Source organism: Aedes aegypti, chromosome 2 (assembly GCF_002204515.2).
Source record: "Aedes aegypti strain LVP_AGWG chromosome 2, AaegL5.0 Primary Assembly, whole genome shotgun sequence".
Lineage (NCBI taxonomy): Eukaryota > Metazoa > Arthropoda > Insecta > Diptera > Culicidae > Aedes > Aedes aegypti.
The window spans coordinates 93,154,897-93,172,259 of NC_035108.1; the positions used below are offsets into that span (position 1 = coordinate 93,154,897).

General features: G+C 36.7%; 1 protein-coding gene across 2 annotated transcripts in view; it reads left to right on the forward strand.

Annotated features, from left to right (window-relative positions):
- Nucleotides 1-17,363, forward strand: part of LOC5572694 (protein Lilipod) — an 88,902-nt gene that overhangs the window by 35,358 nt on the left and 36,181 nt on the right. For both annotated transcript variants that reach the window (XM_021841551.1, XM_021841552.1), the window contains exons 3-6: nt 10,814-10,938; nt 11,087-11,226; nt 11,848-12,078; nt 12,159-12,227. In XM_021841551.1, coding sequence (XP_021697243.1) covers nt 10,814-10,938; nt 11,087-11,226; nt 11,848-12,078; nt 12,159-12,227 — 565 coding nt within the window. The remainder of the gene's footprint in view (nt 1-10,813; nt 10,939-11,086; nt 11,227-11,847; nt 12,079-12,158; nt 12,228-17,363) is intronic.

The window sequence follows — 17,363 nt, forward strand, 5'->3', positions numbered from 1 at the left end:
AATTTTATTAAGAAAATTATTGAATTGTTCTTTAAAAGTAGTACATATTGTTGGAGGCTAGGATGAACGAGCTCTCACCTGTGCAGTGCACATGTTGCACATGTGGACGCGACGCCTCTGCAAAAATTTATAAACGACGTTTTTTGCGGTAAAAATATGATGCTGCGGGTAAAGTACCCATAAAAAAGTTTTTCAGAGATATCTTAAAATTTGAAGGCAACCGATCCTCCACCGGCGTTTTTGGATCAACAAGTTCACACGTTTGCTTCCTACGCTAGCCACTTTGTGAAATAAAGTTGCATTTAACTTTTAATGTTTAGCAGATTTTACGATTTAGTCGGTTTTAATGAGCTTACAAATAAGCTTCTCATTGCACAAAGCCTGCGGCAACTTGCGCACAGACGGAAAACAATCATTTATATGCACTAATGTAACCAATTTGACTTTCACTTCCGTACACTCATTGCTTAACTACCTGCTGGATAGATGGGATTGTGAATTATTGGTTTCGCTGCTGTTTCGCTTTGTGTTTGAACACTGAACGATCGTTCAGTGGCAACGATTAGTAATATTTATCACTTTCAAAGGCTGTCATCGCCGTCTCACGTTGGACACATACTTAATCAGGGCTGGAATCAGTTAGTTATATCCGGTACATCAAGTTCAAAATGATGTTCATTCTAAGTGGGAACAATTAACGTTTGCTCTATAACCAAATCAAACGCAATGGAACATTGACGGCAAAGCCCCACTAGTCGACGAGACATCTTTCAGCGTGTTTCACGCCAACCGAAACATGCATATTTATGTCTAGCGCCTATGCTAAATGAAAAGTGGTTTGACGTGCGAGCAGACACACCTTTTCCTATCAAACTACACCTCGCTCGATACTTACATTCCTGATACCGTAAAATGGGGTATCATTAATCAGCGGGGTAACGTTGATCGGTATGACGTTACTCGCAACATTAAATCGAATTAACATTTTTCTTTGGAACCTATTTAGTTCTTGAAAGCTGCTTCTCAATCCCACATTGTTTAGGTAATAAAAGCATAGAATATTCAATTTATTTATTGTGTATAAAAATTCCAATTACATATAAAACAGAGATATTAAACTATGGAGGAATATTTTTTCTTGAATCATAGTCGAAACTATTTTTGCTGACGGAGACACGTGGGGCTTTAACTGTTGAATACTGTGCAGTTTGACAGATAAATGCTGTGTCACTTATGGACGATCCCTTAGCTTTGGTTGTCAGTATTTGTTCTAAAAACACTAAATTTGCAACATTTGCATTTCCCATGCAATTTTGAACAAATATCCGAACAACTAATCAATGTTACCCCAGATTACGGTACCAGCTTAGTAGCTATAGTGTTGACTAGTTTAATATGGCGGTGAGAGCGTCGTCGGTCGATGCTATTTAGGTCATTGCTACAGTTCGTTGACTGCAGGTTTGGGTGTTTTCCACCGCGCACAGCTAGCATTTCGTTCGAGTTAGTTTTGCGTGACTCACGAGACCTTTTCCCTCCCGACTTGCCAACGGCACCGGTACTTGATATCAGTGCATACACAATAAAAAAATAAGTTTGTTCCTTCCAATACCTACAATCAGGTCAAAGACGTCAGCTTAATTATATCATCATTAATTATTGTTCAGTTTTTTTGGATTCCAATCTCTCGGTAGACACATGTCTGCGCGTAACATCTTTTATTAATCAGAACTTGTTCCGACCAAGGCAGCAATTTTTTAATTCTTCATTGCTTCTTTATAGAGACTGTATGGATCATAGTCCTGTAGAGGTGAAAATTCTTCCACAGTAGATGAATATGTTAGCACCACAACTTTGAGAACGCTATTTAAGCTTTTGGTTTCACTTTCACTCGATGCACTTCAAATATATCCCCAAACTGAACTTGAATGAAATCACTGATCCATTCGCCAGTCTATGGAGTATAAAGCGCTCGCACCCAGCTTGTTTTTCCCACTTGAGGTGAACTTGATACTGCTGCAGTATCAACGAACGGCCTCTGACGTAGTTTTGCTTGATGCGAGTAATTCCCATGAGTGGCAAGGGAAGCTACTAACAGTAACGGAATTCGCTTGTGCGAGAAAGGCAAACTCTTGAACAGAAGCAGCTCCTTGAAAGATTGATGTTACGTTTTCCTAATGACAATTCGATTGAAACTCTAGGGTAGCAAATGGTTGAGCAATTTCGTGATCAATATGCCGATACACAAGTGATATGCTTTCATACACTTATCTGAATGAAAGATACAACTTGAGTTTCTGCCTTGTGTGGGATATACAACATTTTTCTTACCATCATAACGGTAATGTTTAGATTATGAGTTTTCTAACATGCATTACTCTTTATTCACTTTTTACAACAGTTCTGATTACGATCAATTTCTTGCGACCAATCCCAAGCAGCACCTACAACATCTTCCAAAATGCTACCTTAATATTGGTTAAAGTAAGTTTCATTGAAGGTACAAACACAAACAATTCGTACTTTGCGGCATGACTAACTTTTTGTAAATTGATAGAGAGATAGTTAACGGTTTCTTTTATTTTATATTTTTTAATGAAAGTCCTGTGAAAAAAATCGTTGATTCTCTAGAAAGTTGTTTTTTTTGTAGCTTTTTCTATATTTTTTCCAGCGATTACTTGTAAAATGCTTTGCAGATTCTTACCGACAAGATATTGAACAGATTCAAAGGAGATCTCGTAGAATAATTGATAATTTAAAAAATATTGTTGAGTTTACCGTCATATGGGGCTGCTTTATAACAAGGTTCATCTTTTGTGGAATTCTCTATTTTTGTATCAATTCAATACCAATTACCAAATACTAGAGATGGTCGGGTCTCGGGTTTTTAAACCCGAAACCCGACCCGTACCAGAACCCGACGGGTTCGGGTCGGGTTCGGGTTCGAAAATTTTAAATTTTTCGGGTTCGGGTCGGGTTTGAAAGCTTCAAAATTATCGGGTACGGGTCGGGTTCGGGCTTCAAAATGCTCGGGTTGAGTCGGGTTTGGGTCGAGTTTGGTGAGAATTGTGAACAAAGTAGCAACCTGAAAGCTTCCCTATGCATCAGAAACGATGAATTTACCATCTTTTCGAGCTCGGGTTTTATTCGGGTTTTTCTTACAAAATTTACAAAATTTTTCGGGTTTCGGGTTTGGTTCGGGTTTAAACAGTGAAATATTTTCGGGTTCGAGTCGGGTCCGGGTTTGCCTTTCAATTATTTTCTCGGGTTCGGGTCGGGTCCGGGTTTGATGAAATAAAATAAGTCGGGTACGGGTCGGGTTCGGGTTTGAAAAATGTGAAACCCGACCATCTCTACCAAATACCCTTATATTACGAATCAGCACTGAATAACGGTAAAATCTTATTGTAAATAAGTAAAACGGTGCTTAACACGCCGAAAATCGTGTTATTATTGATTATTTTGAGAAAAAATCACTTTGAGGGCAGAAATGTCAGCTACTATACTTCAGAAACCACTACTGGTGCCTCATTTTGCTTTATTTTTATGATGATGTTTACATTTTCAATCATTTCACTCCAACCATTTTCGTTTACCATGTAGGTGGCACACTTGTCCCAATAAGTATAGATCACAACCAAACTGGATTTCGTACGAAAAATCCATTCAAATTTGATTGTTTTTACGAAAGTTGATGTACATACATAGAGCAATTTTCATCAAAATATGAGTATTGTATTGTGAACTATAAGGGAACATTTTGTGAAGCTCAAAGATAAAATATATTTTGTAGTTTTTATAAAAAATCTGGGGTGGTACACTTGCCCCAAAGTCCGCTAATTGACTAGTTTCTTGAAAGTTTTTTTAAAAATCGCTGGAAAGGTAATTGGTAGATTGTTAATAAGATTTTCTTGAAATGTTTATAGACTTGTAGAGGTTGACAAAGAGCTGGACCTAAAAACAAATTTCTTGAGAGCTCTATTGAATCCTGTACAGATTTATTAAAAAACCTGTTTGGCGTACTTCTATAGTTACTGATTATATTGATTCTTGGTGAAGCCTGGATTACTAGTTTGACTAGTCCTCGGTCTTATAAGGCCCCTGTATGGGTTTTTGCCGTTTTACAGCGAGGTGTTTTCAGGTATTCATGGACTAATTTTTGTCAAGTTCTTGACGAGATTCGTGGGAAAATATTTGGTGGATTGTTTGTAAGATTCTTTTTCGGATTTATGTCAAAAATTTGGCTTATCTGGGAATCAACAGGAGTGTCGCCGGATAAAATAATTTCCTCAGTTATCAGCTATTGGTTGATTTCAAAGGCATTCTCAGGAGGGAATAGGTGGGCTATTTTCCCTTTTGTGGAAATATAGTCTAAATTTAGTTCCACAGAGCAGAAATTTGCTCATATAATTCTAAAATATTTATGAACTTTCTATGAATACTAGGGGGAGAAATATTTTTACCATATTTCAACAAATCGTCCATATATTTTGTCCAAAACTTCGAAAATCAAACTGTGTTCACAGTAGTTTATAAATTTAATCAATAAATAAATAATTTAGATCAAGTCATCCAAATTTGACTAGTTTGCACAAAAAAAAGAAAATCAGGATCAATGTTGCGTTTTAGTCCGGGAATTGGAAAACTGATTTCAAATGGACACCCTGGACTTGCATCCTTAATTCTGTTCAGCATAATATGTAATATTATGAGCTTGTTATCTTCAGGGTAGGACATTTCAACTTTTCGTTTTGCACGAGCAGTGTTGGAAGAAACTAGTAATACATAGATTTCATGATTGAAAAACGAATTGTCTAAATATCTTACGTGCGTTATGTTACCTATTAAGTCTGGATTGCAAACATAGTACCAATGCTTAGTTACCTTTTTCTTAATTTTTTATCAAAAAAATATACAACATTGTATACTTTTCCCACCAACAATCAGTACTGCAGAAAGCTTCTTTTCAGATCTATTTTGAGCATTGGTGAATTGTTATATGCCTGCATCGAATTGCTCTGGATTTCTCAATTACTTAGTCAACTAGCTTTTGTTTCTACAACCGTTGTACGTTGTACAAATCAGGTAAAGGATTCTGAATGAAAATAGGATCATTGTTCCTAAATTTTCATAATTGCAATTTTTTTTGTTAAATTCGATTTTTACAGTATTGGACAAAACATGTGCAACTTTTTCGATTTTTCATACAAAATGGTCAACTTTGGAGGCTTAGATCTTAGTTATTCGTGAACCGATATGAATGAAATTTCCACTGCACGTCAGACATAACTTGAATTTTCCAATCACGAGATCAAAAGCAACAAAGACTTGACTTAAGTTAATTCTTTGACAATATTTTAAAATTTACGTAATTCAAATTGTTGAAGGAATAGCTTTACGATATCTTCAGCAAAGTTGTAGATACAGACAATATGAACAAATTTGTTGAAAACAGTTTATGTGTAGGGCTTTCCTGTTTTCAGATAAATGGTTTATCTCTTAAACCTTTATTGGGAAAATCATTCAAAAATATATGTTAAAATTCAAGTTATATCTGACGTGATGTGAAAATTTCATTCTAATCGGTTGTATGGAAAATCGAAAAAGTTGCAAATGTTTTGTCCAGTACTGTATGTACAACTCGTGCTGAAAATGTATTCATTTTGCAACTTGTTGCTTAAATACCTATTGCACCCATCATGAAGCATTCAACACTTGACATTCATTCCAACAGCTCTGAGCATTCGAGTATGCTATCCTGCTCCTAGATTCGGTAAATTCAGTTGAATCATGAAGCTTGTGTAAGAAATGTTGTCAGCTAGGGGAACTTACGTATTATCGGCCGATTTGTTCTCTTCGTCATGGGGGGTTCGATCGACCAAAACTTCTGAAATTCGGCAGTAAGATGCACTTATATGGTGAAAGTATTGGTGCATAATTTGAGCCCAATATGTTTTAGAAAACCACCCAAGACGAAGAGAACAAAGCTGCCGAAAATACAACAAGTCACCCTATATAAAGAATATATCCGTAAAAGCTGTAAAGGGGTGTCCACAAGGAAGCGTATTATCGCCTCTTCTGTGGTCGTTAGTGGTAGATGAACTACTGACAAACCTAGAATCACAAGGATTCGAAATAATAGGATTTGCTGATGATATTGTTATAATAGTCCGAGGTAAATACGATTCTGTCATCACCAACAGAATGCAGCGAGCCTTAGACTACACGATTCAATGGTGTATTACAGAAGGATTAGACATAAATCCTCAAAAAACGCATATTATTCCATTTACCAAAAGAAGAAAATTAATAATTTCTGGACTTCATATGAAAGGAACCTCAATGACACTTTCTACAGAAGTTAAGTACCTAGGAATTATTTTAGATTGTAATTTAAACTGGAATTCACACCTGAAACAAATCATAGATAAAGCAACAAATGCGCTATGGTTAAGTAAACGTAATTTTGGTAATAAATGGGGTCTGAGGCCGATCATGATTCACTGGATATATACGACCATCATTAGACCCAGAATAACATATGCTTCTTTAGTGTGGTGGACCAAAACTAAGGAAAAATGCGCCATACAGAAGTAAGCAAAACTTCAAAGACTAGCAACAATGTGTACTACAGGTGCCATGCGCAGCGTACCCACAAAAGCTTTAGATGCGATTTTAAATCTTCTTCCACTACATCAGTTCATTCAAATAGAAGCCGAAAAAAGTGCTCTTCGATTTCAACAATGGAAACCTCTTCTTAGTGGTGACATCAAAGGACATTTAAGCATCTTAAATGATATCAAAATTAATCCATTAGTTACAGTCAACACAGACTGGATGGAAATACAGTTCAATTTCAACCGTATGTTCAATGTGGTAGAATCAGATCGTACTGTTTGGACCATGGGAGGACCACAAATTCGATCAGGATCTATCATTTTTTATACCGATGGTTCAAAACAAAATGGTCAAGTAGGAGCTGGTGTAACAGGCCCTGGTGTTAACCTTTCAGTTTCAATGGGTAGATGGCCAACCGTCTTCCAGGCAGAAATACAAGCGATTTTGGAATGTGCTTCTATTTGCTTAAAAAGGAAATATAAAAATTCTAACATATGTATATTCTCTGATAGTCAGGAAGCTTTGTCTGCTTTGAAATCGTATACGTGCACGTCAAAACTTGTATGGGAATGCTTGCTCTTGCTCCAACAACTTTGTATTAATAATACGGTAAATCTTTACTGGGTTCCTGGACATTGTGGAATCGATGGCAATGAAAAGGCTGATTAATTAGCCAGGATTGGATCAACCGAAAAATTTCTAGGTCCAGAGCCATTTTGTGAAGTTTCAACATGCTCCATAAAAATGGAACTAAGGAACTGGAAACAGTCGATGATGATTACAAACTGGAATAAAACTGCTGTGGCTCGACAGTCAAAACAATTCATAACGCCGCATGCTTCGAATACACAAAAGTTATTATTTTTGTCTAAAAAAGACCTGTGCACATACACAGGACTGATTACAGGGCATTGTTCAGCCAAATATCACCTAAGACTGATGGGAAAGGTTGAAGATGATATTTGTCGTTTTTGTCAAGAGAGTTGTGAAACCTCTGAACATTTATTATGTAGTTGTGATGCTCTTTTTCAAAGAAGAGTAAAGTTTTTTGACAAGGGAGATATACAGCCCTTTGAAATACTGTCTCTGCCTCCCGGGAAGGTTGTGCGTTTCATACGTCACATTATACCTAATTGGGATAATACCTAAGTCATGCGCTGATAATTACTTTTATAGTAATTTATCACTTTGACAAGGTACATTAAAAAGGGTTGTGTATCACAAAAGATCAATCAGTGGTCGCAGTGATAATATACCCAACAAAAAAAAAATAAAGAATTAAGTAACTGAGAACTAAATGTTATGTTATTCCTACTTTAACTTTGATGAACATTCGATGTTGTTATCTTGGAATTTAACGGCAATTTATTATAACATGACCTCAGATAGACCTCTTGTGATGTGAATCGAGCAGTGCTTCCTGCCATCTGAAGTCAGAATTTGTTTTACCATGCGTTACCTTTCTGGAAATTCTACACCATGTTTCAATATCTTCTTCTTGTTATTTCGTCTTCGCTGTAACTTGTATATCGTGTACAAGCACAAAGGTACTTATAAAGATTGAACTCTAAACTAGTAAAGTGTTATGTTTATGTGTGTCAAGTAGTTTTCAAGATGCATTCAAAACAAGAAGAGCTACGCCAGTAAATCTTGGGCGCGGTAATTGATAATCCTAGTCAGTCGCACAGATGGATCGGCAAAAGGCTTGGAATCCACCATTCCACCGTGTCCCGCGTTGTGAAGATGTTCCAGAAGAGGGAGACCATCGAGAGCGCCGGTCATAAACCGAAAACGGAATACCCATAGAAGGCGCGGAAGATAAGGCAGTACTTTAAGAATAACCCGTACCTTTCCACCCGAGACGTGGCCAAAAAGGTCAATACTAGTTTTTAAGGTCAGGAAAGCGCCAAACTGGACTGACAAGCAAAACACGGTGGCCAAATTGCGTGCGCGGAAGCTGTACCGTGAGTGGCTGCTCAAGCCAGGCTGTCTCGTCATTGGCGACGAGACATACATCAAGGCGGACACCGAACAAATCCCCGGACTCCATTTTGTACGTACCGCATGGAGGTTCCGGAAAAGTTCCGGATGAGAAAGTTGGACAAATTCGTGAAGATGTACCTGTTGCGGTAGGCGATCTGCGAGTGTGGACGGTACAGCAAGCCGTTCGTTACAAACGGGCATATTTATCGAAAGGAATGCTCACAGAAGCGCTTGCTGCCCTTCCTCCGCTCTCACCGTGGTCCCACGCTGTTCTGGCCGGATCTTGCTTCGTGCCATTACGCCAAGCCTGTAATGGATTTGTACGAAACGAAAGGCGTTAATGTGGTCCCGAAGGAGGCGAACCCGCCAAATACACCAGAACTTTGTCCGATCGAAAAGTGTTGGGCGATAATGAAGAATAATTGGAAGAAAAGCAGAAACACATTCAAAACCGATGAAGCTTTGAAGAAAAACTGGGAGAAATTGGGTAAGAAAAATCGGCAAAGCCTCGCCCAAGATGAACAGTGTTAAGAGAAACGTACGAGCATTCAGCTTGGGGGAGGAAATTCAATATATAAATTATATTAAAACATATCTAATATACAGTTATTGAATCCCTGAAAATTCGAGAAATATTCGATTTAAAATGAATTTTTGGTGATCAATTTTGTATGTCTCATTTTTTCCGAGTTCAGTCTTTACTCTTAGAAGTTCCCATTATGAAAAGATCCTAGTAATAAGTGCTTAAGAACACAATGTCTTTGTAGCTTGCCTTTAGCTATATGATTAATTCACTGTATTGTCAACTTGGAGTTTTCTCATAATAAAATTAAACGAAAATACAGGGTTGATTTTTATTATTTAAAAAAAAACATTATGAACGCTTAAGTTTTATTATTTGAACATCTTCAATCAGCTAAACCGAATTTCTTAAGCTAACAAACTGGTATAATCAAGCATCATCCATCAACGGACGAATTTTCATTCAACATACCGGTTAGTGCCTCTTTCCGTGCGGTTCATAATCTACCTAGCTCTATTTTTGTGCTGTGCCGTTCCGATTACGACTTGCGCGGCGCACGTTCACCCAATTATCCTATCCGCTTGTTGAAGCACACTAGATTCCGCTAGTAGAGGAGAGGATGCCATACTCAATGTGCTCAATGCTCATGAACCTGAATCTGTAACGCGGGCAAGCATACCTAAGCCAATCAGCTGTTCCATTTGACGCGATGAAGTGGACGCACCACCGCCGCGAACATATGGCAGATATTTTAATAATAATCGTACATCGGCGATCTGCGGATCGGTCTGTGCTGTGAAAACTAACAGTACTTGTTGCATAGATGTGCAAAAGAGCATTATTATAATTGAACGGTCGGTGAACTCTCCGCTGACAGCGGCATTCGTGTAACTAAGATGCAATCATGCGAAAAAGTTTAATATGCTGTTGTTAGTTTTTCGCACTATCTTGTCAGACTAATTGAAAGCAATTACAACATAAGCAAAATGCTGAATCATTGGTATGCGTGGTGATGGTTGATAAAGAAATTGGATCCCATCAGCTGTGGTATCATACAAGCTCGATAAGGGCAATATGGACAACCTAAGAAAAAGGTCTTAAAAACATAGAAACTCATTACAAATTAATACTGCCTTAAAGTTTCTGCGAATGAAGGAAGTTTATATTTTTCAGTCAAACACTTCACTTTAGTGAACCTGTTATTTTAGTCGAGATTCGACTTTCAGGAGTCCAGGGGTTTCCATTTCGAAAGGATTCCTAATTCTGAAAATCAAAACAAGCATCCAGGAAGCTAATGACGTAGAAATTTTGTCTAATCATGATACATTATGATTTCCGACACGACTCGACATATTTTTTTATTGCTTGCAAACCAAGTGGGATGACTTCCAACGAGCATACGCAGAACAACATTTACCATCCTCAATCAAAGCTCAAATCACCCAACTAGTAGTAGCCACTACAGTAAATTAATTCTTTGATTCCTCCTAATTCGTAAATTGGCACTTTTGCATTGAACTTCACCCCGTCCGATCAACGGTATTACGCTTGACTAGCACATGCCAGCCATTGATGAGCATCTATGGTTCAAAATTTACCTTTATTCGAAACCGTGTTTGCTAGAACACACTTTGAATTGTATCATCATGACGTCCACAATTAACGTAACTCTTATATTTCTTTTCGTTTCAGATTTTCCTACTACTGTTTCTATTGCTATATCTCGGAAGTTTTGCATTGATAGGTCGCTTCAGACGTCGCGACCGAGAGGATTTATTCTCCACTGACGACGATGAGATTACCGTTTATAGGATTAGGTAAGTTTACTTACTTTATTTTGATTGATGTGCATCAACAATGACCATTGTTGATTCACGTATTTAAGCTCGCTGCAACAAAGAGCTCGTTTCCGGTTGGAACATATTAAAACAAAATCGTTTCCTTCCTCTCCCTTTTCCGTTGCAGTTTATGGTTGTGCACATTTTCATTGGCCGTGGCGGTGGGTGCAGCACTGCTCCTGCCAATTTCGATTGCCAGCAACGAGGTACTGATACTGTACCCCAACAGTTACTACGTGAAGTGGCTCAACAGTTCACTGATTCAAGGTGGGTATCGTGTGCGCGCCAGTGCGATGATGGGTGGGTGGGATAATCATAACAGCAAAATTGATGTGCAGTCGGTCATGCAGGACAAATGGCGGGTCTTTTGTTTGAAAGACAAATAAACCACTAAATATTATTAGACTAGATAATTTATGGATACCTATTGCACACAAACTTAGATTTTTTTAACGAATTTGCAACACCCAAACTTTTGGTAAAAATGTCCTATTAACTGAAATCAAACAAATCCTTCTAACTAGCAGTAGCCTAAATGCAGTGAATCTTAAAGACTGATAAATATCAACATATTTTTCTTACAAATCGCGATATAATTAGGCCTCAAAGTTTTACCAAACTGTTCAGCTGTTGAAAGTTCGGTAAAAAAAATCAGTATAAGTATGTAGAATCGCATCGTTTGACATAATTTAAGGTGACTAATCCAACTAGCAGTGAGATAAGAACTGAACTCAAAAACTTAAATCCATACATTAGATGTGTACAGAAAAAAATCGATCTGAAAGGGTTAAATATAGACAGAAATAAGATTTTTGGGATAGGTATTAGTCTAACTCACATTCTTTCCTAATCAGTCAGCTAACCAAAAATTTACGTGCCGTTCTCTAGGTTTATGGAATCACGTGTTCCTGTTCTCCAATTTGGCGCTGTTTGTGCTGCTTCCGTTTTCCTACCTGTTCACCGAGTCCTCCGGCTTCAGTGGCCACAAGAAGGGACTGATGGCACGGGTCTACGAGACGTTTACCGTGTTCTCGTTGCTGGCATTCATCGTATTCGGCATGACATATGTCATCTCGGCGCTGCGGGATCCCGAACGGAACACCTTCCAGGCGCTGTTCAGTGAGTACAATTGCAATGCGGGCAATTTCTGCATCAATCTATGCTAACGTACGTGACTGTTTTTTTTTTTGTCATTTCAGACCTGGGAAAATATCATCTGCCATTTCTATACTCATGTGTATCATTTTTAGGAGTACTTTTATTGTTAGGTAAGTTGGAAATCAGATTTCGCCACGATTGCGTGACGTAAATAACACTAGGCAACACTAATTCAAACACTTTGGCAATAGGTTCAATACAATTTCTATTAATAGATTTCGATTAGCTCATTCAAACCCTTGAAATTTTTATATCACGTAAATTTTACTAGAAAAAACATCTCAACATGTTCAACATTACAAAAGTTGCTTAATTTAAGCAACTAGTTTCTTAGTCCAAAACTATAAACATTTGGTTTCTCTTAAAAATCTGTGCATTTTTTAAGGACATTGTTTTGCTTGATTACGTTATCTTATTTTGTTTGTCAACTATAGTTTTTGAGACAACTGAGTTTTTTTTTTATAAGATGCATGAAAAGTTTACTTTACTTCTCCTGAAACGTCTCTACAGTTAACTCTGTTTTTGGAGTTTATGCAATTTATTAAGAAAATCTAGAAATAATTTCATCAAGAATCTAGGAGTTATTTCTGAGGTCATCTTAGGAATTCATCAAATCATACTTAGAATTCACATAAGTTTCATCTGAAATGACTGAAGGATTTTCTTTAGAATTTCCCCCCTAATTTTTTGCAAAATTTTCCCCAAAAATACGGAGAAACTTCCTTAGGATTTCTCTGGAGACAGCCCATGATGAATGATTGGAAATAATTTATGAATACTTCCTTGAAAACTGGAAAAGTTTTGAAGAGCATCTTCAAGCGAACGAAAATGTTCGAGAAAGTCTTAGGGATATTAATGGATAAATTTCTGGAAAGCTTGGAACTTTCTTAAAAACGACCTTTGGAGGGAAACGAGGGAAACATAAAGTTGTTGTTTCCAAAACGGCCTGTCATTACCAGCCCTGATTTCCCCAACATATTGTCCATGAAAAAATACAAGACTCTTGATGTCCATAAATCTGAATCCCATTTTAAGAGAAACGATGTTTTTTAAAGTTCGAATTTAGACTATTTTCTTCATATTTGAATTTGATGATTAAAGGCATTTTCAGATCATTTAATAAGTATCCTTGTTTACACATTTAGAACAAACATATATTTTTTTCATTCAAGTGAAAAATAATTTGAAATTTATCGTTTTATTTTTTATGTTTAAGTGTATTGAACCCTATCATTGAAAATAAATATTGAGTCATGAAAAATTCGTAAATCATTTATGTATTTCGTAGAATCTCTTTAACATGGAATTATTGTTTAAAACCTGGAAATATCAGGGAAATTCATTTTCGTGAATCAGTAGACACCCTAATTTTGCCACTAGGCTAAGAAAAGCCCTATAATCGACATTAAAATATCGATTAAAATAATTAAAATGGTCAAGATTCTGAAATAAATTCTCATTGCTAAATCGCTAAATCCCAAAAAAAAAATTTAGATTATGTAGCTAAGAGATGTAAGTTCATCAGAATTCTTACAAAGAATTAAAATACATGGTTCTAAATATAAATCAAAAAATCGGATCAGTCACAGAAATCCCAGAGCCAAAAAGACGTAAAGTTCCTATTTCATCGCGGTTTCTTCGTATTGGCGACACCAACTTTCGACTACCTGAAAAGCACTTTTCATCAGGTCGAATAGGGTGCTTATGCACATACCAACTATTAAAGCTAGATAGTCATCGGCAAATCCATAAGTTGGCAACCCCCTATTATTGAGTTGCCTCAATAGCGTATGTGCTACGAGATTCCCTAAAAGTGGTGACAAGACTCCCAATGCAAATGCTTTCTCGTTATCATATACAACTTTGTGTAAAAAAGTCACAGTAGACTTCCCAGATTGGTAAGCATGTTGATTCACATGAAGAGGCATTTTTTTCCAAATAATCACGTGATGATCGATAATGCGTTCCAGACATTTCAGAAGAAAAGAGGTCAGACTAATTGGTCTAAAACTCTTCGCTTCTTCATACGACGCACGTCCTCCTTTCGGAATTAACTTCACAGTAATATCACGCCAGGATCTGGGAATATACCCGGTAGCAAAACTACTAGCAAGTAGCTTTTTCAAAACATGTTTGATAAACTCAAATCCCTTTTGTACCAGAACAGGATTAATCCCATCTCTCAAATTGATATCTGAGCTGCCCCGGATGATATGATGAGCATTGGCATCACTGCCCACAATCAGCAGAAGACCTTTTGTAAATCATCCGTTGGAGATGGTTAATCATGTGGTAAATATACCGAACAATAGACGTATTTCCTATTGAGATCACCAACAGAAACATCGATTGTGACATGACATACATCTCTGGTAGTTAAGTCAGAAATAAGTGTAGGAACGATTGTGTTGTTAACGAGCACGCATGCACAGGGCATGGCACGCGAGTTTGCCTTTTCATGTTTGCTGAAAGTGGCAAAATCTGGGTCTACAAGGTTTACCTAGATATAAGTTCCCCTTACGAAAGTAAGGTTCTTCAACTAGCGCCACTTGGGCTGTACCATTTTGCATGAGTCTGCAATAGACTGATGCAAATTTTGGAGTTTTTGCTCCCCTATGCTTAAACGATGTCAACTATGATGGAAAAAATCCTCCCAAAATTTGAAGTGATTCGGAAAAAATTTGGTTGTGCACACGCTATTTGAAGTTTATATGGAAATTACTATGGAAAAGGCAAACCTTTTGTGTTCAGTCCTCTAACTGTTCGTCATAATAATCTATGGAAAAGTGACCAAACTCTTCTCATATGAAATTTTCCCAGCTACAACTTTGCAGAAGACCACATTTTGATAGGACGTAAGGATAATTTGTTATTATTGATAACAAAGTCTATATCATGCTGAGATGATCATTCAATTACTTCCAGAGCAACACTGCTTTTTTGCTGTAGAACATAGTACCCTGGATTACTTTGATCTATTCTTCCCGCCAGGAGCACCGCTGTTGCCTGCTGAACAGTTGGTGAAGCATGCTATGTAGGGTAAATGATGGCTTCGGCACCCTGAGGGTATTTTCGGCAGCACTAACTTATCGTCCTTGTTAAAATTTATCTACGGAACAAGAGTTACCTTCAATGTACTCAATATATTCCTTGAACTATAATCTTCCATGTAAACCTCATCTTTCACAAAATTATTATACAACATGGGTTTATCATTGAATGAAATAAATGCTTACGAAATTATCGTCATTCGTGAGCTACCGAATAAAACAACACAAGAACAGCTTAAGAAAAACTCACCACTTTTAACCCCTCTACCGGCAGCTTCATTTTTTACCCCAAAATAAATATTCAAATCGTTATAACTTTTTTGTTTTTCAATATTTTTGCACCATTTTTTCACAAGTTCTCAAACAACTCTTCTTGTTTAGGAATCCGTGTCGATATTAATCATTGGTGATCTTGTTTTAAAGATATTCCGATGCTCCTTGGGTGACCGACATTTTACATATAAAATGTCTTTGGCGGCCATTTTGTTTTTGATCAATTTATCAAAAAAATAAAATGTGGGCTATATTATGCCAGGTAATAAGGAGCTACTCATACAAATCAATTAAGAATTCTTGGAGATATCTGAAAATTACGATGTGATGTTAGTGAAGTTTTCAAGACCTTTATTTGGCCAGCATGGTTCCAGAAACCTAAATGCGCATTACTTAAAGACGGCTTAACCAAATTGCTTCATTTTTTCACAACATACTCTCATTAATGTATTGTTCCGAAGAGTGAATATCCGAATACGATTAAAATTCTGTAGCCTAAGAAATCAACGGGAGGTTCTGGCTACGGGTCGGTCCCCCAAGGAATTTTGGAATATCTTAAAAACCAGATGACCAATGATCAATATCGACACAGATTCTAAAACTAGAAGAGTTTTTCAAAAACTTGTGAAAAAATGGTGCAAAAATATTGAAAAACAAAAAAGTAATAACAATTTGAATTTGAATTTTGCGGTAAAAAATGAAGCTGCCGGTAGAGGGGTTAAAGGTCCAATTCTCCGCTCCAATACCAATTTGTCACAAAAGCTACGCACCGATCACTCATGCACTATTAAACTTTTGATTTGTCTATAAAGCACTCGAAAATACTGATTTTTTCATGCTTCAAATCACAAATTAAAATTAATGCACTTTGCTTTCCTCGGCAATCACTTTTCATTACGGGAATAGGTTGCCAGAAAACCATATGCAATTGCGGTGTATTTTTTATTCACAATTTAAATTCAATGAAAAAATCGAACACAACTAATTAATTCATTGGAATTAGGCAACAAAGCATGCATTGGTAATGATTGAGCCTTTCAATACTTTTCTTATCTGAAGATTGTAGCGCATAAACTTCAATATAGAAACATATAAAATATACGTCTTTCAAGAGGTTTACTATTTTGGCAACACTCCTGTTGTTCTACCGGCGATCAGTGGATGATGTTTTGTGTTAAATCATAAGTGCATTGATTTGTAAAGGGCTTATTCTGATTTTCTCATACACTGAGAATAATATGAACGTAAAATAATGTAAAAATAGCCTGTAGAATTTTCAATTTCGCGTTATTGTACCTTTTAGCGATTTTTTGTGTATAGGCACTAGGGTGTGGCTTTTTTTTCCAAAAGTTCTCAAAACCAAAAGTTCGTGTGCTCTTATGAATTTAAATCATATTAGAAGCGAAACCTCATATTAAGATTTAGTGGTGGCGCAAGCGTCTTTAAGGTGAATTTTCAAGTTATAAAAAATGGCATTCAGTGAAGTCACCATAACTTCGATTATTTCCTACCTATTTTGAAACTTTTAGCATCATTATTTTCAAAACTAAATTTATGAAAACTTTGTAAAACATTAAATTTGTCTTAAATCGAAACAAGCCTTTGTTAAAAGTAGTTTTCTCGAAATTTCTCTTCATTTCACTGAAAAATTCATATTTGTTTGACCATTACTTCATAAATACTCAACCTATTTCAAATATTTGTACAGTCTAAGCTTGTTATAACGACATGGCAAGGGACCGTCGAAATAGAGAAATGTCGTTATAGAGAAAAGTGATAACATTGAAATCTTTTTCAAGGGACCGAAAAATGTCTCTATAGTGAGCTTTTGTCGCTATAAAAGTGGTCGTTATAACAAGCTTCGACTGTACATGTTTTTGAAGCAAAAAAAATTACATTTTTCCTATAAAACTTGTGTTTATA